Here is a 24,575-nt window from a genome sequence, read left to right as displayed (position 1 = left end):
CGAGGGATTGATATGCCAGCCATGGAAGTCGCATTTCGATGGGAGTCATAGGTGAGAAAAAGAGCTCTTGCACTTAGATTTAGTTCATAACCTTTTATTGAACCCTCACACTTCAAAATACTGTTGCATAGGGGGGCATGCTTATGGGAAATCTAACACCAATAGAAAGCAAAGGGCAGAATTGTAAAACAACTATCTTTCGTGATGATTCGAGTGTGTAAATATTCATTGCATCAATATGTATTGTTCAACAGCGCTGCACAAATAAGCATGATCAGGTATAGCAAGTACTCTGTCAGGAAGCTGGTTCTACAGATGTATAAATGTCAAGGCATGAATGCTCGTACTACGCCGCACACATAGCACAGAGAAAACCTTTTTCAAGAGTTGTCCCTTCCTGCAGATATGAGTGGGCCATAAGCAGCAGAAACTTTATTACAGGACATTGTGTAATACCGCTTATGAAAGAATGAAGTGAGTGAATAGGATTTTAACAGCAGTACCTCATGCTGCTCTAATAAGAGAACGATGAGCAAAAGCATTTCTGGTATAGCACTTAAACAGTAACTTTCTGAAAGACAGAAAATTCCAGGTGAGAGTTGGAGGTACATTTGGCCCGCACACACCAACAACACGGGCATACTACAAGAAACACTACAGCCTATGGTGTATTACAGTCTATGGGAAAGCTATCTTATACAGAAATCAAGAATGATGCAACAAGCTCTCGACGACACTGCAGACTTTCTTGGCCAGTCTGGCCTCTCGCTTTCCGATAAGTCAGCTCATATCGACGTCAGAAAAGAAAGAAAGACTAGAATCAAGAACTACCCCAGATTGCACGTTGTGATCCACATAGCTGGACAAATATGCCCGCAAGTCAACATCCACAAATCCTCAGTTAGTGTAAGCCCATGACGGCAGAGCCAGCACATGGGTGAAACAATTATGCAATGCCTGGATGCAGCTTCCACACCTGGTGAAAAGAATAATCTCGAAATAGTGGGGGTGGACGAGTGGATACTATAGAGAATTGCAGATGCTGTGCTTGTGTCCAAGGTATGGTCCGGTATGAATTACCAGCAGCACATAAAGACAACTCATCGAATACAGGCATCGGGTAGTAATAACAGGTCTTTCCAACTTTACCATGCTTGAAGACCTCTATGAGAAAGAGCTAACGAACAAGCACCTAGACAGAGTAGAGTCGCAGCCTGCAGCACAAATTCTTTGTCTCAAGAGCTCAGAACCTCGTCCCAAGATACTATGCCAGCTAGCATATGAGATGCAAAGACCCTCCCTTCAGAAACACAACCTCGGGAGTACCTGAACTTGAAACACAACAGGCCCATACCATGAAATATGGGGGCAAACAATTAGGCCAGGAGACTATATGCAACTGCCAAATGCACAGAGGAGGTTGCGAATCATGAAGATGCAAGCAAACATAAGGCACATATAGTACACTGATCTGGCAATAGCAGTGTAACAGTAGTATGACACTACATAAAACTAAACCCCATATAAGTGACCATTCTAGATGTAGGACCATTTCTAGATGTAGGATGACCATTCCAGGTCATCCTACATCTAGAAAAGCTGAAATGAAAGCAATCAAAGCAGCACTTGTAGTGCAGATTACACCTTGCACAACACCCTGCATGGATTCACCAGAAACTGTCTGGGCCTGCACATCATACAAGATTGTCAGGAAAATCAGGAGATTGATACGCGACTTGCAAGCACATGGCCAGAAATTAAATTACAGGATACATAGCCATGCAGATATTCCAGGACACAAGCGGGCTTATAAGCCCGACATAATAACTGAAAACTGGATGAGTTTGTGTGTATTCATTATTAACTAAAGCGCAACAGATAGACAACAGACAAGAACAAAGCGCTCTGTGTGTTCACTTCGTTCCTCTCCATCGCATTTCTGTTGCACTATAGTTAATGAATTCATAAGGCTGCACAGGAGAAGAATGATACCTCTGCCCAAGGGCCCGATCTCACATCCAAATCCACGCATGTGCACACACACGCGCGCACACACACATAAATGTTGCAAGAGTGCATCGCATGAAGCAGTATCAACAGGATGACACTAGATATGGATGAGGACTAACTTTCAACTGAGGTTCATTTGTAAAAATGTGGCGAGTTATATAACTTACCAGAAAAGAAAAGGACGATGAGCAAAACGAGAACAAGGTGAAAGCAGGAGCTAACGTTTCGACAAGTGGACTTGTCTTCTTCAAGGTCCACTTGTGGAAACGTTGGCTCCTACTTTCACCTTGTTCTCATGTTGCTCATCGTCTTGAATTTCCATCTCCCGCCTTCCCCGAGTTTTCCCCAGAAAAAGAAAGACATCTTTGAAGGATAGATAAAAATTGGTGCTTGGTGCAGCCAAACATAAATAAAAATGCTACAGAAAGAAAATAGAGAAAAATTCCAACAGCAGGAAAAAAATAATTACAATTGCCAATCCTGCATGCCAGCACCTTTCAAGAAACACTGTTGTTATTCCAGTAGACAGACTGACAGCTTGCTTATGCAAGCACATTCTTCCAGTTCCATGCCATTGGGAAAAAAATGAGTTTCCTGGAAGGTAGCCACATGCACACTTGGTGATCACAATGTTTTTTTTCCCTGGACTTGTATATCTTACATGTATTTTCTCCCTTTCCCGCTTTTATGTTTGGTTTCATCAAGCACTAGTCTTTATCAGGTTTTATTGCTGTACTACTTTCTGGTAACCTTTATAGATCACTGCATTTTCACAATAAACCTTTTAATTAGAAGTTAGCGTACCCTGTTCTTACTGCTTCATTGTCAGTCATTGCTTAACACTTTCGAAATGAATAATTATAGCTTGCTATCGACATTGAAGCAGCCTTTCGACAGCAAGGAAAGGAATCAGTTTTTCCAGCTCTGAACATTGAAGTGCAGGAAATGCAAGCAGGCATAAAATTCTGCCAATATAATCTGTTTAGGAATACCAAATTCGAATAAACATTGAGACTTGCATTAATTTGTACTTTCTCTGACTGAGCAATCTAGTTTGAAATGACTCCCATAAGCATGTCGTAACAATGTTTATCTAATACAGGTTAAATGCATGACTAGCTTAAGAAATCTGGATCATTGCTATAAATTACAGTGAAGAAACTATAATATCTAATAACATTAATAATATAAGAACAATATTTATTTCCACAAAACAGGCTAACCGTGAGAGAAGTGCGAGGCTGAGCAGAAAGCTGAAAAATTCTACGGCAAGTGCGCCTGCCGCAGGCCTACGATCCTGCATTGTGAATAGCGCGTATTGATATGGTCTTCTTGTTAGAAGTTCCGAGTATACTGCCAGCGCGAGACACAGGACAACAAAGTGGGCGAGAAGCGTGTCTTTTAGAATGATATGTTACAACGTACAGGTTTCTACAAAAGTGACGGTAACCGCTTGAAACATTTGATGCGTCGGCTTTTGCGCCTTTAGAAATATTTAGAGAGGGCTCCCATATATATATTCGCAGCGCAAGCACGGCGATGGACGAACCAGGATAGCGCTAAAGTTGAATTTCACAACACAATTTTCATTCCACGTCGTAATCACACAGATCATTTGAGGCTTCGTTCAGTGGCACACGCGTGCTTTCGGGTTGGTGCTTCTTGTTGCGTTTGACGTAAGAATATGGCTAGTAGCAGGCACCACATATGCGCAATCACGGGCAATATACACGCATCATTTCTTCAGAAGCTGACGCTGAGCACGGGTAGCGCGAGGATATTGTTGGGCTGACACGACGACTTCGTGGCATCCGAATTCCGACTACTGCATATGCGGTGAGGGTAGCAATATGAACCGGTCGATAGGTCATCTTGGAGATTGTTGTAGCGCAGGCAGAACGAAACGGTCATAGAAGGCAGATGAGACAACACACGGCGCAGAACCACCTGCGAACAGCGGTATACGTGCTCCATGTCGCACTGAACTACCGAAACCGCCGTCGCGCACTACAAGACAAATCTTAACTAACGTTTTTAAATTATTAAACGTACATATTATTTGCTTGTAATCAAGAAAAGTCAATAATATCATACTGTAAACGTTTTATTCATTACAATAAAAGAATTATGCAGCGTGTGCCACGAAACCTGGCAGTACGCAACCCTGGGCGTCGCACCAGTCGTCAGTCGTCACCCTGGGTACAGTGGCTACAAGGGGGAAGTGTGAGCAGCGCGCCGCTCGCCGTATGCGGTCCACTGAGGCCTTTGAGGAGGATCCGACAGGCGGCGCTCGACGACGTTTGCACGTCAGTCGATGGGCAAGGCGCGGTGGCATACGCTGGCGTGAGCTGTGCTGCACGTGTTCATAGAATAAAGAACAACTTTAGAGAAGGGGAACTGTACCTTTGGCAGTGGTTCGAAAATAAGCAGCGGCAGCGCATGGAACTAACTTTCGGGGACGCCAGATGACGTTGCTCAATCCGGAAGCGGAAGTGCAAACTTTTTTTTTTTTAGCGCAAAATTCAATATGGCCGTTTTTTGCCGGTCGCGTACGCTGGTACGTGCCGTGCTTGCCCTGCAGGCTATGCGGCATGCCTCAATGCCTTCGCTGCCGCTTAGCTGGTGCGTTCTCATTGCCAAGAGCCTCTACTGACGCCCATACAAACAAGCCACAAGTGAGTGAACAGAACGCGCGACTTTATTGGCAGAAGACAAGCAGTGTACATCCTCGTGCAATAGCAGAAATAAAATTTGCATGTCGAGATACGCTGGAATCATTGACGCGAGCTCGTAAACGGCTCACCGTCGTCGTCGCACGTGGTGGTCAGGTTAACGAGCAAGAACCAGCAGCGGAAACATATTGGACAGAGTGTGCCACTTATTTGCAGCGACAGTCGCCGTTAAAAATGCCCAAATTGCATTGCGAAGCAATCGGGAGACGCAGGCATCTGCTGCCGCAGCCTACACAGCGACATGGGCTACCCCAGATTTTAGCCGTTCACTCCTTTCCAACCTGCACGTTTCTTTTCTTTCGGGGGCCGCTAATGTGTGGCTCACACTTGGTGTCTCACATTGTCTCGCTATGGACAAGTCGCTTTCGTGGGCATCGCCTCCATCAGCTACTTTTGCGGGCCTTTCCACCCATGTAGCTATCAACTTCATACGCATCGGACTATGTAAGCACGTATGCTGGTCTCCGTTCATGCCTAATCGCGGCCGAGAAAGGCCAGAGGCACAATATGCCCATTGCTGCAGCAAGAAAGCGCGAACGGGGAGCACGAATCACGGTGCATGAAAATTGGGAGTCTATGTCGCTGTGCAGGCTGCAGGAGCGAATGCTTACTTCGAGAGACTGCTTCCCAGTGCAACCGACCAGGCCGCAATATTCTAAAAACATAACACTGCGACCATAACCAAGTGACATAACAGCAAAATTAAACAGCAATCAGTCACCGCATGAGGTTCAGACAATACGTTATACATTGGCGACGAACTATATGGCAACAGTGAGCATTCACATACACGGGTCTCTTAGGGTACATTGAGCTGCCTACCTACAGGCGTAGTGCCCGACTTCGTCGCACGTGGTGGTCTACTAACGAGCAACAACCAGCAGCAGAAACAGATTCGACAGAGTGTCCCACCTGTTTGCGGCGACAGTCGCTGTTAAAGATGAGCAATTTGCAGTGCAAAGCAGTCGGGTGACGCAGGCATCTGCTGCCGCAGCCTACACAGTGACATGGACTACCCATCATTTTAGCATTGACACCTTTCCAGCCTGCATGTTTCTTTCTTTTGGAGGCCGCTAATGTGTGGCTCACACTTGGTGTCCCACATTGTCTCAATATGGACAAGTCGCTTTCGTGGGCATCACCTTCATCAGCCACTTTTGCGGGCCTTTCCACCCAACTTCATACAGGTCCGACCATGTAAGCACTTATGCTGGTCTCTGTTCATGCCTCATCGCGGCCGAGAAAGGCCAGAGGCACAATTTGCCCATGGCTGCAGCAGGAAAGGGTGAATGGGGAGCACGAATCACGGTGTGCGTAAATTGGGAGTCTATGTCGCTGTGCAGACTGCAGGATCAAATTCTTACTTCGAGAGGCTGCTTCCCAGTTCAACCGACCAGGCCGCAATATTCGAAAAACATAACACTGCGACCATAATCAAGTGACATAACAGCAAAATTAAACAGCAATCAGTCACCGCATGAGGTTCAGACAATACATCATACATTGGCGACGAACCATATGGCAACAGTGAGCATTCACATACACGGGTCTCTTAGGGTACATTGAGCTGCCTACCTACAGGCGTAGTGCCCGACTTCGTCGCACGTGGTGGTCTACTAACGAGCAACAACCAGCAGCAGAAACAGATTGGACAGAGTGTCCCACCTGTTTGCGGCGACAGTCGCTGTTAAAGATGAGCAACTTGCAGTGCAAAGCAGTCGGGTGACGCAGGCATCTGCTGCCGCAGCCTACACAGCGACATGGACTACCCATCATTTTAGCATTGACTCCTTTCCAGCCTGCATGTTTCTTTTCTTTTGGAGGCCGCTAATGTGTGGCTCACACTTGGTGTCCCACATTGTCTCAATATGGACAAGTCGCTTTCGTGGGCATCACCTTCATCGGCCACTTTTGCGGGCCTTTCCACCCAACTTCATACACGTCCGACCATGTAAGCACTTATGCTGGTCTCCGTTCATGCCTAATCGCGGCCGAGAAAGGCCAGAGGCACAATTTGCCCATGGCTGCAGCAGGAAAGGGTGAACGGGGAGCACGAATCACGGTGTGCGTAAATTGGGAGTCTATGTCGCTGTGCAGACTGCAGGATCAAATTCTTACTTCGAGAGGCTGCTTCCCAGTGCAACCGACCAGGCAGCAATATTCGAAAAACATAAAACTGCGACCGTAACCAAGTGACATAACAGCAAAATTAAACGGCAATCAGTCACCGCTTGAGGTTGACAATACATTATACATTGGCTACGTACCATCTTACAGGCATAATGCTTGCCTTTGTCACATGTGGTGGTCTGGTAACGAGCGACAACCTGCGGTACAAACAGATTGGACAGAGCCTTGCACCTGTTTGAACCAACAGTTGCCGTTGAAGATGAGCAACTTCCATTGCGAAGCAATCAGGTGACGCAGGCATCTGCTGCCGCAACCAACACAGCAACATGGACTACCCGGCATTTTAGCGTTAACTCCTTTCCAACCTGCACATTTATTTTCTTTCGGGGGCCGCTATGTGTGGCTCACACTTTGTGTCCCACTTTGTCGCAATGTGGACAAGTCGCTTTTGTGGGCATCACCTTCGGCAGCCATTCTTGCGGGCCTTTCCACCCATACGGCTATCAACTTCATACACTTCGAACCATGTAAGCACATATGCTGGTCTCCGTTTTGAGCAAATCATGGCCGAGGTAGGCCACAAGCACAATTTGCCCATGGCTGCAGCAGGCCAGAACGAACGGGGCGCACCAGTTACGGTGTGTGTATACTGGGAGTCTATGTCGCTTTGCGGACTGCAGGAGCAAATGCTTACCTCGAGGGACTGCTTACCAATGCAACTGACCAGGCCCCCACATCTGTAACACAGTTACCACAACCAAGTGTGGCAGCAAAACCAGATTCTGCAATCAATCACTTCACTGTAGCTTGCACAAAGACCCAGGCTATCAAGGAAGAGGAGCAATCATCAACGAGACTAGGAATATGGAAAATGAGAAAGCTTGCATTCAAGAGAGAAGCCACTCTGCTCTGCAAGCATTGAAGGCTAAAAACACCAAGAAAAGTAAAATGGTGCATAGCACATGTGCATAGGTTAATGCAAGACGCATGCCGATGCTGCATCAGCTATTTCAGGAGAGTAATTGCGCATGACAACATACACTAGAAGATACTGCTACAGATATGTTAGGCTGCTAGACAGTGACTGGTATTAAGTATCAGCGAAATATCCAAATATAAAGGTTGACCTTTATATTTGGATGAGGATGAATAACCTCTAACAAAAATGGGCAATGAGAAAGCTTGCATTTATAGAAGAAAAATTACACTTCGCACAAACGGAATTAACATGGCTTGGAAGCTGATTAAGGACGAACTGATGAAACTCAATCTTTTGGCCAGCGTCGTCCGTGCTTGGTCAGATGTTGCAGGTGCATCTGAAGACGAAGAATTTCTAGAAAGTCCTTTTTGAGTTACTTGGATGACTCAGCCAAATGTCCGTGCTGGTGGAATGGTGGCTGAAGCTCTTTGCAGTCTTAACACAGTCCTTTGCAGACTTGATATCTCATCCATATTCTTGTGCATGTGCTTCTTTGTTCTTGGTGTAAAAGCCTTGCAAATTCGGCTCCAGCCCCTTCCTGTTGGTGCAGATAGGAGCTCCTGTGATGACCAAGATGTGCTTGGCATAGACTCTGTTGGGGCAAAACGGTGACACGTGAGATATAGCACAGATTAGCCAAATTTATGTGGGTTTTATATGTTCGAACCAATTATACTGAACCATATATATGAACAAACATTCATATCTGCTGCAAACGGCAAGCCAATACAGCATAGATCAAACATATTTATTTCTGAACCATATGTTGTTTACCTTGTAGTAGTAGCCAATGTCCACACAATGACCTTGTCGTAGCAGGCAGCAGCTTCTGTTTAGTGCGTGGAGTGTGTTGCTTTATACTGGTGCCGTCCTCATTACTGCATGTCTGGAACAGAAATTTTGACTGAATCAGAAATTGAAAAAGCAAAGTTTTGCAATATGAAATGCAAAAAGGTGTGACATATATGTTGTAATGATTTGCGACTACAGAACACATGCAAATGTACACTGTCTATTCTAGGGTGCTTAAGCAGCATGTTAAATAAATATTGCTATTGCCCATAAAATTGATGTCTGCCTAACTACAATGCATGTCAACAGCGCAAGTACTATTAAGATCACAAATGAGAACATTTGTGGGTTCATTTATGCTCTAGAAGTGATCACACTGCTAGTTACTCAAGCAAATGCATGAAAGTCATGAAGCTATTAGAACTGATGCATTATTTTTCTCCACGAACGTGACGCACCGCTTCACTACTGCAAAAATAAATGCCCTACGGTAAACCAATCTGAACAGCAAGAACATTTGGAACCAACAAGTACGAAATATGGGTATCATGCTTGCAACTGTTTAATACATTAAATTCTGTACTTTCACTTCATTTTACCAAAGAGAGAGAGAGAGAGAAATAACGTTTATTTGCACCCGCAAAAAGAGCCCCGAGGAGGCAAGAGTCTTCCTGTCTCCTCGGCTTACTCCTCCCCGTTCAGCTGGCTGATGCTCCTTGGAGCTCAGCGGTGTCTAGGGCCATGCGGATGACTTCTCTTTGGTCATCTTCCTTTGAGCTGGTCATTAAAGTCTCCCAGGATTGTCTATCCCTGTCTGGTTTATTGTATCGAGGACATGTCCATAGTATGTGGATCATGTCCGCCTTTGCCCCGCAGTGTTTGCAACTCATGGCCTCAATGCTATCGTGCCATCTCTTCAGAATGTAGGGGTTGCAGATCACCCCCGCTTGGAGTTGCCTCCATGTTATCTCTTCTTGCTTACTTAGTTTCTTATGCGCCTCTGGCAGTGTTTTCCTTCCCATTCTATAATAATCGAGAATTTCGCTGTAAGTGTTTACACCTTCCTCTTTTTGTAGGGGCTCCCTGGCTGTAGAGGCTGCATTGGTGGACCGGTAAATAAGCTCTCGGGCCAATGCATGCGCTTTCTCATTGCCGGGCAAGCCTTCGTGGGCAGGAGTCCATATAAGGTTCACTAATTCTTCTGGAATTGGTCCTTTCTCCAATATGTTGAGCGCCTCTTTGGAGATTCTCCCTGCGGTATAATTCCTGATAGCCGTTTTGGAATCTGACACTATGATTTTCACCCCTTTTTGAGTCAAAGCTAGGGCTATGGCCACCTCCTCTGCAACCTCCACACTGTTTTGCGGGGTACTACAGCTCTTTGAGTTCTCACCGTTAGCCTGTGTCGTCACTGAGACAAAACCTGGTCTGCTTTCATATTCTGCTGCATCCGTGTAGAACACCCCTTGCTGTTTATCTAGTGATTTTTGTAACGCTTTAACCCTGTCTTTCCTCCTGTCCTGGTGGTGGCTGGGATGCATATTCTTCGGGAGTGGTGGTATGCGTATCCTGTCTCTGATTTGTGACGGGATGGCTCCCGTGTTTCTTACTTTGTTGTTAGTTTTGTTTCATTTTACCAAAGGATTATTCGGTTTTGTGGACGACAGACGTTGCCGGCCGACTCGAAAAAAAGTTTAATCTGTATATTGATAAGGCTACTCAGTCACCTACAACCACGGCTACAATAACATGAAAAATGAGACGCGCGTTCCGATATCGCTCTTTCTTTCCTGGTTGTGTGTGTAAACCAAACGACAGCCTCGCAAGTAAAGGTTTATTTAGGAAACAGCAACTGAGATCCTCACTGCCCATATGTAATGCAAGATCTAGTTCGTTAACTTGTGCCCGCCTGGAAGGTAATGAGACAGATATTATATAACGATTGAAGCAGCGGTGTTAAACGACTCACCGTTATTGCCGTTGTCAGCCGCAGCAAAATCCAGCTCCCGTTTCGATGCAGACCTGTTCCGAATGGCTCACGACCGAAACCCAACTGCCGGGCTTACATGTCCGCTTGCAAACACGTAACTTCACCCCAAGTTACATAGAAGCGCAAGAAACTAGTTTTAGAAACAAAGAAGCAACCAGTCTTGAGTGTACGAACGAATGAATCCGTGCCGCCGTGCACTCGGAAATACCGGTAAAAATTTTAAATCCAGGCCAGAGGTCACGTGAAAGATCGATGATGCTGAACGCTATTTGCGTTCATAATGGCGAAGAAACAATAAACTTACTAACAAAGAGTACAATATCTAATTAGCAATGATAATTTTGCCCTGTTTTTATGTAAAAGAAAATGCTTCGGTAATTGTAAGAGAAAGTTTGTAAGATAAAATTGCGCTTATTACGACGCCTCTACCGGGAAATGTTGGAACTAACGAACGAATCCCGAGGTGATCCTACTAGGTCGGCTTTGTTAGCAGCGGCGCGCGGTCGATTTTTTCGCCCTCTGTGGCCATTAGTTGAACTTGAGAGTGTACGGGGCCTGACGTGTTTCTCTCGGCTTTGCCGGCAGTTGTGTGAGTTATTTCTTGTGCGCTGTATGTGTGGTGATGCCCAGAAAACAGAGCCACTGTTTTGTGCCTGGGTGCACTACTGGCTACAAATCGTGCAAGATGAAACTGTCGCTGTTTGGTGTACCCAAGAATGAACTGGCGTTGGCGCAGTGGCAGCGGGCTATACCGCGTGCTGACAAACAACTCGAGAAGAACTCTGCGGTGTGCGAGCTTCATTTCGACACAAGGTACATTTCAAGGTACTTTGAGCACACAGTGAATGGAGAGCTCGTCCGAATCGAAAGAAGCAGGCCTCTGTTGCTTCCTGGAGCTGTGCCCACGCTTTTCCCAAACCTACCAAAGTATTTATCGAAGCAACTGCCGCCTGACAGGAAGCGGCCCGCAAAGCCTGAACCCACAGCTCCAGCCAAGAAGAAATGTGCAGAAGACAGTGCCGTTTCTGTGAGTGTGGGCTTCGAGGAGGTTCCGTACTGCACAGCTTCGTTTCAGGACCTCACTTTACCGTCGTGTTCGTGGGGCATGCACACGTTGAACCCTTCGCCGTTGACTGTGGCTTACAGTGTGTGCAAACCAGGGAAGGATAAACGGGTCCTATATGCAAGCAAGCTGGTTGTGTTTTCACAAGAAGCGAACTGTGTGAAACAAGATGTTTTTTTAAAGGGAGTGCGCCAGTCGGGGCTGTCATCCACCGATCCTACATCTCTTTTGAAAGAGGTCGACAGCATGGAAGTCTGTGTTGGAGCCGGCACAGTCGATGAATTTCCGTTTGCGTTGGGAAGCAAGAAATTTCACTTTTTTGACGCAATCATTTCAAGCATAAAGTGTCGTGGTTTAGCGCATGACAGTAGGCCATGTGTGATGTGCAAGCATCTAAGAAAAGCTCTTTTGAACCAGCGATCAAAAAAGCGTCGTAGCCAGAATTCAGCTCCCAGACTCTCAAGGAAGAAAAAACTTCAAACGCAAACTGTTAGGCGACTCAAGGCCAAGTTGTCAGTCTACACACAAACCATCAAGGATCTTGAGAGGCAGAGTGTAGAACTGGAAGAGAGCGTCCTGGAAGACAGATTAAAAGCTCTTCCACCTAAGCAAAGGCTCGCGGTACTGCAGTGTTTTCAGGCAGCTCGTCGCAAATCACTGAGAGGGATGAAATACAACCCAGATTGGCTACTCGAGTGCATTATAATGCGCATGAAGAGTCCAAGACTCTGCGAGCACGTCAGAAGAGAGGGAATACTAACACTCCCGAACAGAACCTGCTTGAAGACATATATGCGGAAGTATAAGAGCGGGTTTGGCTTCAACTCCCTTGTGCTTGCAGGGATTGGCAAGAAAACGAAGACCATGGATGAATTCAGGTGCCACGGTGGCCTGATAATAGATGAGATGAAACTGTCCGAGTGTTTCAGTGTAGTTGGAGGGGGAAAGATTGAGGGACTTGTGGACTTAGGAAAATTCACCCCCGAAAGTGAGAAACATGTGCCTTGTGATCACGGTCTAGTGGTCATGTTTCAACCTCTAAGCGGTTCTTGGCATCAAATACTTGGTGTTTTTGCCTCAAGGGGCAATGTGAAGGCAGCTCTGTTGTCGAAAATCGTCCTAGAAGCTGTGATTCTTGCCGAAAAAGCTGGCCTGAAGGTTGATTTTGTGACAGCTGATGGCGCTTCATGGAACCGCTCTATGTGGCGCATATTTGGAATATCTGGTTCCTCGAGCTGTGTGAAGTCGTCGGTTGCTCATCCTGTTGATAAAGAAAGACGTCTTTTTTTTATGTCAGATTTTCCCCACTTGATAAAATGCGTAAGGAACGGTTTCCTGAAGTGCTTCTACAAAACTCCGGATGGTGCTGCCTACATTGAGCACATCAGGGTGGCACACGAGGAAGATAAATGTGCAGTCACCCTCAAGGTCATGCCAAAAATTAGTGCATGCCACGTGAAGCCCAATAATTTTGAGAAAATGAGGGTGAACTTAGCATTCCAACTTTTCAGCTCAGAAGTCGTTCGTGGCCTTTTCTTTTACAAGAATGAAATTCAAAGGAATTGGGGTGACCCAGCAGCAACTGAGGCATTTGTCAGCACAATGGCCAAGCTAATAGAGGCGATGACAGCACGTATTCCATCCGAAGCTCTAAGACTTGGGTCCATTCAAGAGAAAAACATCAAAGATTTCATCGAGTACCTTAACAAATGGGAAAGATCCTTGGCACCTTCCAGAGTAGGTTTTTTGTCAGCAAGCACAGCTGAAGGACTGAGGGTTACCCTCCATGCAACATTAGATCTGTTAAAGTATGTCCATGACAAGCTTGGGTACAAGTACTTGCTGACAAGCCGCCTTTGTCAGGATAGCCTGGAAAAACTGTTTGGCGTCATACGTCAGTTTTCCGGCTGTAATGACCACCCCAACGCAACCCAGTTCCTCATCACTGTTAATTGCCTAAGTTTTTATAACTTAGTGAAAGCGCCGAGCAGCGGAAACTGTGAAGGAGGCACCCTGCAGTTTTTGCTGGGTGAGAAGGAAGCAGGCGGTGAAGTGGATGAACTTCTTGACAGAGGACAGATAGAAGATGCTTCACAAAGGCTCCAGAAATCTGAGCTTCTCTCTGACCATGTGTACAATGAAAAAACGAGCGACAGCCGCCTGGTGTTTTACATTGCAGGGTATGTTGCACGAAAGACCATCCTGAAAACTCACTGCAAAGACTGTTTTGATCAGCTTCTCGTGAATCCGGAGAATGCTAACAAAGAACTCTCGACATTTACCAAATTTTGTGACAAAGGTGGTCTGCTCTACCCATCCCACGAACTTTTCTCGTTTGTAGAGGCGTTAGAACTCACCTTTTCTATGTGGTTTAGCAACAACCAACTGCACTATGACAGCCTTGATCAGCTGACATGCTGTCTCAGGAAGAACAATGTCTTGATTGGCTGTGAACTTCATGGGCTGAGTATTACCAACCACATCACCAAGTTTTTCCTGCTAACACGCCTTCATTTCTACATGAAATCCCTTAACAAAGAGAGGGAATCATCGCGGGAAAAAAAGAAGCACTTGAAACTGAGGCGGGTTACCTAAGGACTGTTTGGAAGAGGTTTCACTCCCAAGTACCAGGAAATCATTTTATTTTGCCGCTACCAGAGCAGCTTAGCAAAATAAAGCTTTATTCAGAAATTTTGCGCATTTGAACATGTGGTGCTTTGTCCGAGTACAGCAGAAATCAACCCGTCGCGAAATAATCTACGCTGTTGGGCGATCCAACATGGAAACGGTAAGTCTGCTTTCTCTTGACATTCTGCTCAATTTGGAATTAACTCAGTAATATTTCCGGCTCTCTTGTACAACCAAGTGTCCAGCAGAACCGATTTCTGTAATATAGTGAGAGCCATGGAAACATGACGAAAGAAAAACTGCGTCCGCCGCGTATAAAACACGCGTTTACCAACGCTGCAGCCGAAGAATCTGACGTGTATGCGCGCTGCAGCGCCATCTGCCCCTTTCCTTCCAAAGCGCTTCGCCTGCCCGGGCGCGCTCCTCACACTTCCCCCTTGTAGCCACTGTACCCTGGGCGTCGCACCAGTCGTCATTTTCAGGTATATGGAGTTGCCGAAACCCATTTAAGAGATGAGGAAGAGCCACCATTCATTGCGGGATACACCTGGGTTGGTTGCAACAGAAAAAGGGAAGAACGCAGAGGAGGAGGCCTTGGGGCGCTAGTGAAGGGACAGGACTGGGAAAGGGTAAGAGAGAGCTGCAGTGAGCACATGTGGCTCAAGGGCACCGTAGGGAATGTTGAGACAATCCTGGGAGTTGTGTATCTGAAAACGGGGAATGGGTCGAAAGAGGAGAATGCAGAACATTTCAAATGTATGGCCAAGGACATCAGGGAGGTAGCTATGAAACGGGAGATAATCATCCTAGGGGACATGAATGCACATTTGGAATACTTTGACGGGGCGACAGATGCAACAGGGCAGATGTTAGTAGATTTTTGTGAGGCTCATGATTTTGTGATAGTTAATACTGAAATTAAATGTGATGGGAAAATAACATGGGAAAGAAATAACACCCACTCGACAATCGACTACTGCCTAATGTCCCACAAGCTGTATGAACGGTTGGGATGTATGGAAATTGATGAGGAAGGTACAAAAAGCCTGGGGAGTGATCACAAACGAATCAAAATCAGTTTTGGAAGGACAGCACCACTGGTAGAAACTAAAGAAAGGAAAGGTATGAGCAAATTGAATGACAGGCAGCTACAAGAAGTGGCGAAAAGCATTGAAAGCATGGTATCCCAGCAACCACAAAGGGCATGGACATACGACGAGTTAATAGGTATTTTTAAACGAGAGCTAGAGAAGGGACAGATTAGGAAACTAGGAAGTAAGCAGGGTAAATATAAACCGAAAAGCTGGTGGGACCGAGAAGTTAAGGAAGCCGTAGAGCAACGCAAAGATGCGTGCAGAAAACACAGAGCAGCGAAGAAAAGGGGAGCCACACCAGAAGAGGTGGAGACTAAATGGGAGGAATACCTTGCAATGAAAAGAGAAGCAATGACATTAATTCAAGCCAAGATAGCAAAAGTTGGGGTACAGTGGATGTTAGAGATACGAAAAAAAGACAGGAATGCCTCTAAGAAATTTTGGGAACACATTAGGCAACAGAATAAGAAGACAGAGGTGGTTCAGCACTCACTGACCACGCCAGATGGAACAAAGGTAGAGGGAGAGGAAGCTCAGGAATATATTAGGTTAACAATAGAGGCAGCATTTGCAGAGCCAGTGCGTAACGAAATGGAGAATAATGACAACAGCAGGACAGAATTAGAGGAGGAGTACAGAAGGATGACAAGTAAGGAATGGGACAGAATTGAACACAAGGTCCCAGTGGGAACAGTGACAGGACCTGACGGCATACCTATGAAATTGATAAGCATATTAGGCCAGAAAAGTAAACTAAAATTACGACAACTTATTGAACAAATAGTAGTAGGGGGAGATGTTCCACAGGACTGGAAATCAAGCAGAATGTTATTAGTTTACAAAGGTAAGGGAAGCAAGGACAACATTAAATCCTACAGGCCAATAACTATCACATCAGTCATATACAGAGTAGCAATGCAGATGGCGAAGGAGAGAATGGAGGAATGGGCAGAACGAGAAGAGATCTTGGGAGAACTGCAGAATGGATTTAGAAGGAACAGAAGGCTAGATGATAATTTATTTGTTATAACACAGTGCATAGAGATAGCGACAGCCAGACAGAAACCACTATGGATAGCCTTTTTAGACATTAGAGGAGCTTATGATAATGTAAACCGAGAAAAGTTATGGAGCCAGTTGAGGGAATATGGTCTAGAGAGAAAGATGATAGAGTTCCTACAACAAGTTTATACAGATAATGAGGTAGAGATAACATGGGAGGAGGAAACTACAAAGCCAGCTAAAATAAGAAGCGGTCTCAGACAGGGCTGTCCATTGTCACCTCTGCTTTTTATGATCTACATGAGCCAAATGGAAAAGAGACTAGAACAGAGCACAATAGGAACCGACATAAGCTATATGCTGGAAGGGCAGAAGGTAGTTCAAGTACTAGCCGGACTGATGTATGCAGATGATATAGTACTGCTTGCTGACACCCGAGAAGGACTACAGGAACTAATGAGCATATGTGGAGAGGAGGGAGAAAAATTGGGACTCCAATTCAGTAGAGAGAAGTCTGGGGTAATAGTATACAATGCAGAAAGGGGGGAGCCATTGGAAATACAAAGCACTAAGATTGATCATGTTCAAAAATACAAGTATTTGGGCATATGGCTAAACGAGGGCAAAAAGTACTTGGAAGAACAGGAAAAGATCATGATTGAAAAAGTGAAAAGGAACTCGGCTGTAATGAAACACAAGGCACTTTGGAACTATAATAGGTACGAGGTGGTTAGGGGCGTATGGAAAGGGGTTATGGTACCTGGCCTCACATTCGGAAATTCAGTACTGTGCATGAAATCGGAAGTTCAGGCATGCATGGAAACGAGACAGAGAAGTGTAGGCAGGTTGGCCTTAGGAGCACACGGGAACACCCCTAATGAGGGAGTGCAGGGGGACATGGGATGGACGTCATTTGAAGGTAGAGAGGCAATAAGTAAAATAAAATTTGAACAGAGACTCTCAGCACTGGAGGAAAAAAGGTGGGCAGGAAAAGTGTACAAATATCTGTACATGAAAAGTTTGAACACAAAGTGGACACTCCGAACGAGGAAGCTGAGGAATAGATACCTACAGCCGAGGGAGGGGATCCAAAGTGGTTCTAGTGTGGGAAAGGAGGTGAAGGAGACGGAAAGAAAAATGTGGGAAGAAAGAATGCTCGGAAAGCCATCGCTATCAATGTATAGGTCACAAAAACAGGAGATTAAGAGAGAGCTCTTATTTGATAACTCGCGGGGCAGCTCACTATTATTCGAGGCTAGGACGGGGGTTTTGAGGACGAAAACATACAGGGATAAATTTGAAGACGTGGACCTTCGGTGCGCAGCTTGCGGAGCAGAAATGGAGACCACTGAACATATAGTGCTGAGATGCACAGCCCTTCGCCCGACCCAGGCAGAGGGAACAGAGGCAGATATGGAAGGGGCATTAGGTTTTCCCGGGGAACGAGGGCAAATAGATGAGAAAAGAGTGGCAGTAACGAAGGGGAGGCTAGAGGATTGGTGGAGGAAGTCAAGGGATAGATAATAACATAAATCGGGGACAAAATGTTTTCTCTACTGTTTTAGATAGTTATCTTGGGGGGGGGGGAGTAAAAACTAGGTTGGGAAAAAAAAAGAATAATAATAAAATAGGAGGGGGGAGCAAAAGGCTAGGTGGCGCCAGCCGCCGCCCGTTACAAAGGGTATAGCCGCCATCCATCCATCCACCCATCCGCATTGTTGAAATCGCAATCATGTGAAATGAGCCCTCTAAAAATCGCATTGCGACGCGTGCGACAGCACCGATTTTCGTCGTTGCAGTCGCAGCATGTGTCGGCGTTGAACTCGTAATCCTCTGGACGAAAGTGCAGCGAGCACACTATGCGATTTTTCGGCTCCTTGCCAACGCGCTGTGGCAGAAGTACGGCACTTAACCACCTCGGACGGGGAGGTTCACTCGTTGGCACACAGTGATAAGTAACGTTGGATTCGCCACTGCAGCTGCCCTTGGCCAAGTTCCGCGGACCGTTCGCGCATCCCACATCACATGGACGTGGCATTCTCGCTGCTTGTTTCAATGCAAGTTTCGCGAGCCAGCAAATCCAGCGCAGCACGACGCGATGACGAAACAACTGAAACTCCAATGCGCGCGCGGCGCAGCGTCGAGCGCGCAGAGTCGAGCGAAAACAAAACCTTTCGACACCCATACTACTAAAGGGTAACGTCAAAATGTTATTTTAGAGCGCAGCTCTTTGGCGTCCGTTCCTGGGTTTCGCGTCGTCGTCGGCGTTGTCGTCGGCCTCGTAACCAGCTCCGCCCCCCTTTCATCCCCCCAGCGCTAGCAGCGACCGACTGATACCGCTGGATGCCGCTGACGCCGCTAGAGAGTCAAGATAACGTGACTGCATAGAACACCGTCGCCGCCATGCAGAAAGAGGAGGAAAGGGTGCCCCCCCCCCCTGTTCTTGTGTGGCGGATAGGGCGCTCTTCAGTTGCCGACGCGCCGGTTATTTCACGTAGGCCCCGGCACGTCGACGAATACGTGACCAGCTTCCCACGGCTACACCTGGTTCTTAGCGCTGCGGAAGCGAGGGCATCATATTGTTTGTGTCGGCATCGGCGGCGTTGTCCCTGAAACCAACTCCGCAGCTGGGGTTGACTCACTATCGGCGTCAGCGGCATCAGTCAGTCGCTGCTATCTCTTCCCTCCTCCCTTTATCGTGTTGTCCGCTTGCTGCGCGCGCTTCTGCCCCCATCGTTTGCCGCTGGGTGTACACGCCGCCCCCCTCCCCCCTCTTCCTGCGAGTCTCCGGTTGTCAAAGCGCCGGCTCGAACTTAATTCCTTTCTTCGCTCCTCCTCCAATGCAACCCCTGTGCGGTGGCAATCAGAGAGCCAGATCGGTGGCGGCGGATCTGTATATGTGCACCGCCCGAGCCGAAATTGCCGCTGCCGTTCGCCACTGCGAAATTATCTGCCAGTTCTTTCTGAGCCATGAGCGAGACGACCGATGGAAGTCCTCCGTCTGCTGCTGCTGCTGCTGCTAAACGAGCTGCCAGAGCAGAGGCCCAGCGCCGTCGCCGTCAGAATCCAGAGGTGCGTGCCGCCGAAGCAGAAGCTTACCGTCGCCGCCGTCGAGATGATCCAGGAGTACGCGTCGCCGAAGCAGAGGCTAAGCGCCGCCGGCGAGAAGACCCTGCCGTTCGCGCCGCCGAAGCGGAGGCTCATCGCCGCCGCCGAGAAGACCCTGCAGTTCGCGCCGCCGAAGCGGAGGCTCATCGCCGCCGTCGAGAAGACTCTGCCGTTCGCGCGGCCGAGGCCAAACGCAAACAAAGGCTCGCAAAAAGGTGAAACAGCTTATTTGCTGCGCTCAAATTTCGCATTAGGAAGTAACGTAATCGTCGGTAGTTTTTTTTTCTTAGAATCGAACAGAAGTAGACAAGTAGCATTTTCTTCCATCTTAAAACCTAATGAAATTATCTTTTTATTACGAGTACTTGAGTACTAGTGACATAAATTATGATGAGGAGAGCCTTCGTCATCGGGCTAGTACCGGAATGTCGCTGGGGGTCTCAAATCGTGTCATGCATTTACCTCAATTTCTCGGTTACTAAATCTCTGTTCGCGATTATATTGACGCCTAACGCCCTAGAGCATTGCTTTGTCACTTTAACTTTACTTCATAGTAACCTTTCTTGTCCCTTTAAAGGTAACTTTAAACGTCTTTAATTGTTGTGCTAGCTGTGCTGTACTCGCCCACGTTAGTACTCACGTCTACTCACTCACCTTTGTACTCACGCCAACTAACACTCACGAACACTTGCATTCATACCGTCATTCGCACTCATATTCAGAGTCACTTCAACTCACAAGCGGCAGACTAGATCTGTCAGTACCGTCGTGGGATTAGCCAGGTGCGCGTTTTATCGCGCTTCGCTGGACCAAATAAAAGTTTATTCACTCACTCACTCACTCACTTCAACTCACAAGCGCTCACTCACATTTACACTCATCCGCACTCAATAACTCAGGTTCACACTCATCTCCACTCACTCACAAACAACACGTTGACACTTATTTTCACTCACAAGCACTCACATTCACACACAGCTGCACTCACGATCACGTTCAGACTCGCCTGCACTCAGTCACGTTCGCACTCACCTCCACTCACACTCACTGGCACTCACTCGCGATCACCGGCACTCGCTCACACTCACCCCCGCTCACACTCACTCACTAGCACTCACCTCCGCTCACACTCGCTCACACTCGCTTGCATTCCCACTCACCTCCACTCACACTCAGTCGCACACTCACTCACCTCCGCTCAAACTCACTGGCGCTCGCTCGCACTGACGCCTTTTGCGGGTGTGAGTGAGTGCACTCATGCGTGAGTGCGCCTACCATTGGAAATTGCTGTCATTCTTAGTGCGCGCGGTGGATAGCGCTACAATACAGGGCCGCACAAACTATGAGGCGTGCAGCTGTAGCGGCGGGGAAGAGTGGTTCAAGCGGAAACGCAAGCGTGCCGACGCCACACGAATCCGCCGATTCGCGCGAAGCGCGCCTTGGTCGAGTGCGCTCGAAGCGTGCCCAACGGAAGCAACATAACATCGAGGAGCGTTTGGAGGCCCTGCAGCGCGAGAGAGTCTCCGAACGTGTGGCTGCCGACACACCCGGAGAATACCGTGAACGTTTCGCACGCTGTAGGGCGGCCAAGGCTTCGATGAGCGAAGAGCACGAGGTGGAATTGGCTTCGCGTAAGGAATCGGAATGGACTCGCCGACGCGTACGCCGCTCTTGCTAGATCGCACGTGAGCGGCGGCTAGCGCTCGCCGAACAGCCGGAGCGTAAGCGGGCACGCACACTGTGCTGGTGCGGGCAAGCACTTTGCCCGCACTTTGCTTCAAATCCGTTTCGGTTTCAAGGCCAGACGGTCTTCTTAGCTGACTTCACACAGAGTTGGCACATAAAGAACTGTTAGCGTATCTGGGATCTAGTGATCTTGTAACCGCTTAAGTACAAAAAGAAACGGTCGGTTAAGTAACTGTCGCCCCCTGCCGTGCCGCCGCCAAGTGCCATCAAATTTAACTGCAGCACCCTAGGCCAGATGGCGCGAAGTGCCAAAGTTAAACGGTGCGCTCATAACATCTATCCTAGAAAAATGCTGCATTTCTCATCATCGGGACGTTGACTATGACGTTCGGGACGCAAGTGTGCGCTGGGTCGGTAGGTTGTGGCTGGAGGTCTCAAGCAGTGAAAAGTGCAAGTGTTTAAATCCGCCGGCTGCGTGAGTCTTCCTTGTGTGTGAGTGTTTCATAACGCCGGCATGCCGCCGCGTCGCAAGGCAGCTGTTGACGCTGAAGAGAGGAAACGCAAACGAGCCGAGGCTGCGCGCGCTCGACGGGCCAGTGAAAGTGCCGACGCGCGCGCGGCTCGTCTCGCCAAAGCACGCGCCAGCCACGCCAAGAAGACGGGTGAAGCTCGCGAAGCCCGACTCGCCCAAATGCGTGCATATCGTGCACGCCAGGAGCGGCGGGACGTCCCGCAACGTTTGGACGTCCTGGAGCGGAACAGAGTCGCCCAACACAGACGCGTGGCTGCCGAGACTTCGGAGAAATACAACGAGCGTCTCCTGCGTTGCAGGGCGGCTAAGCAGATCCGATGGGCTTCGATGAGCGAAGAAGAACGGCAAGCGGAATTGGCTCACCGCAGAGAACTTCAAAGGACTCGATACCTTCTGATGCCGGCGAGGGAACGTGCACACTTGCTTGATCGCATGAGAACGGCGGCTCGCGCTCGCCGAGCTGCAGCGACCAGGTATGTCTATAGTCTTCTCTAGCGTCGACACCCGGTTGACTCCTTGCCTTGCTTTCTTTTACTTTTTTTTTTACGCGCAAGTTTGTTGGGCGAATTTCGTCGCTTTGACGCCGGTTTTCCGCTCCGTGTACCCCGAAACGGAAATTTACGACAAGGAAGTTGCGACCGTGTCCCATGTCGCAGCACTACCTTTCAACGGGAGCAGCATGGTACACAAACAACAAAAACGGCGAAGCTGGGCTTGTGTTCACGTGCAAAATTTTACATCTAGTTGTTCTTTTTTTTTACGCATTATGTAATCTTATAAAATCATAGCAAGGAAGTATGCTATATGTGACTGCAAGAATTGTATTCTCAAATCATGGCGATGTTGAAAACGACGCTGGCCACACTGCGCTCTTGCTTTGGTGCACCTTAGCGTTTTGATGCCTTCCTTGACATTTCTCAGGCCTGCGACAGCATTGAGCAAGCCAGGTTGTGGTAGCTGCTGCGGGTGATCGGTATACTGGAGGAACTGCTCTGCCTGCTACAGGGCCCCTACACAGACCCAGGCGGTTGTCTAGTGGGGCAGCATGCTCACCCATCAAATTAGGATCACCAAAGGGCTAAGACAGGCCTGTCCAATGTTGCCGCTCTTCTTCATGCTGTATGTGTTTGGGATGGAGAGAGATCTGTCAGAATCAGGGCTAGGCTTCGATCTTGGCTACTCAGAGCTGGGCATGCTAAAGGCGCGACAGCTGCCTGCACGCTTCTATGCAGATGATATTGACCTGCTGATGGGCAGTAATGACGAGTTGGACTCATTACTGCCCGCCAGACTCATCATTTCATACGAGAGGTGCTTCAGCAGTATGCTGGAGGAGCACTGGGCTCAGGAAGCATATAAATACTTTCACCTCGGCTCAGTAAGAACAAAATGAGTTGCCTAAACCCGGTGGCTAGCTCAGTGATAGTAGAGGCTGTCCGACTCACTGAACCCCTTGTTGCGATTGGGATGTAACACCCCGGGCAAAAAGGATGCTCAAAGACCATGCCTAATCGAAACAGAGGATGGATCCCTAATTTGGTATGGTTGTCTCGAGTCGTTGCCAGTCTGGCGGGTGCCCCGCAGTGATTACAGGCCCCTTTGTGTGTGTGCGACTCTAGGGGAGAACCCTTTTCACTAACTGTGCGACTCTAGGGGAGCACCCTTTCCACGAACCAAATGGGACCCACGGGTTGGCACACACGTGCAACATCGCCTAGGAGGAAGTATCAACCGCCCCTCCCCGACCAGCCTCAGTGCATGTAATGTGACGTTGATGTGAGCAAGATCCCGCCTACGATTTTAGTGGGCCTATTTAAGTAGCCTCGCAATGTATTTTTAATTCATTCATTCTCTTATTCTATATCCTTCACCAACCATTGAATAACAGTGCAAGTTTCGCACTAGACATTGTCTCGTCCCTGTCTGGTCGCCATGATCTACCGGACGCCTGCAGCCTGCCGACAACACCACGCTACCCAATAGTAACGCCAGTCAAGGTTCGAGAAACAGCCGTCGCAACACCCTCCGGCATGGCTCAAGGCAGAGGGTGCAAGAGCTACGCAGAGGGTAGCGACCAAGAGATGGGTGGTAGCAACTCGAGTGAAGACTGTCCTGGCGAAATACTATGCTGGAAAAGTTAATATTGTCAGAGACCATCTACGACAACTCCAAAGGCAATGGTGTGCTTAGAACACGCATGTTGTGGGTCAAGTTCACTGCGGATCTAAGCATGGCTTGCCCTTGATGCCAGGCTGGGGAGGAGACCATTAAGGGGAGATGCTCCTCGGAAACCGTTTTTTTTTTTAAATATTAATGCTAGACAAATGAAAATTGTACCACGTATATAGCTTGATATCCTCATTCCAAATATGTTTTTAGCTTTAGGATAGCTTGATGCTTTCATGTCCTAAGTGCGATGCATAAGTGAAAAACAGTGCATGTTTGTGCAGCTACTGGACCTAGCAGTTGGCAAGATATAGCAGTGTAAAATGGCTTTTCTCGTCCCTAACACTCCACTGAGTGCTAATAACCAAGATAATGCAATTTCATTGACAGGCAACATTTTGAGAGAATTTCATATCTGGTGCTTCCATTTTCAGTGGCTGGTACCCAAGTGTATTGAACATTTCCATTCTTAGTCATTGAATGTCCGGGCTTGCATCCCGTTGCACCCCGTAGCCAGGGTGCTGCAGCGGACGATCACAGGAATGCGCTTGGATGGCGCTAAGATTCCGTGGCATGGGGGAGCCTCGATGCAGTGTTGCAATGGATATTACAAAGAGGTGACTGAAACAATGGTGTTGTGAGTAAGTGCCGCTGGGATCGCGT

At 47.7% G+C, this 24,575-nt stretch overlaps 1 protein-coding gene across 2 annotated transcripts in view; it reads left to right on the top strand.

Moving 5' to 3' along the window:
• Positions 1-21,514: 21,514 nt before the first annotated feature.
• Positions 21,515-24,575, top strand: part of LOC139048636 (uncharacterized) — a 101,051-nt gene continuing 97,990 nt past the window's right edge. Inside the window, exon 1 of one of the 2 annotated variants that reach the window (XM_070523087.1) lies at positions 21,515-22,219. In XM_070523087.1, the coding sequence (XP_070379188.1) occupies positions 21,729-22,219 (491 nt within the window). In that variant the 5' untranslated portion in view covers positions 21,515-21,728. The remainder of the gene's footprint in view (positions 22,220-24,575) is intronic. The other variant, XM_070523089.1, reaches the window with a different exon arrangement.

The sequence above is a fragment of the Dermacentor albipictus genome, chromosome 8 (assembly GCF_038994185.2).
Source record: "Dermacentor albipictus isolate Rhodes 1998 colony chromosome 8, USDA_Dalb.pri_finalv2, whole genome shotgun sequence".
NCBI lineage: Eukaryota > Metazoa > Arthropoda > Arachnida > Ixodida > Ixodidae > Dermacentor > Dermacentor albipictus.
This window is presented reverse-complemented; position numbering and strand designations above follow the sequence as displayed.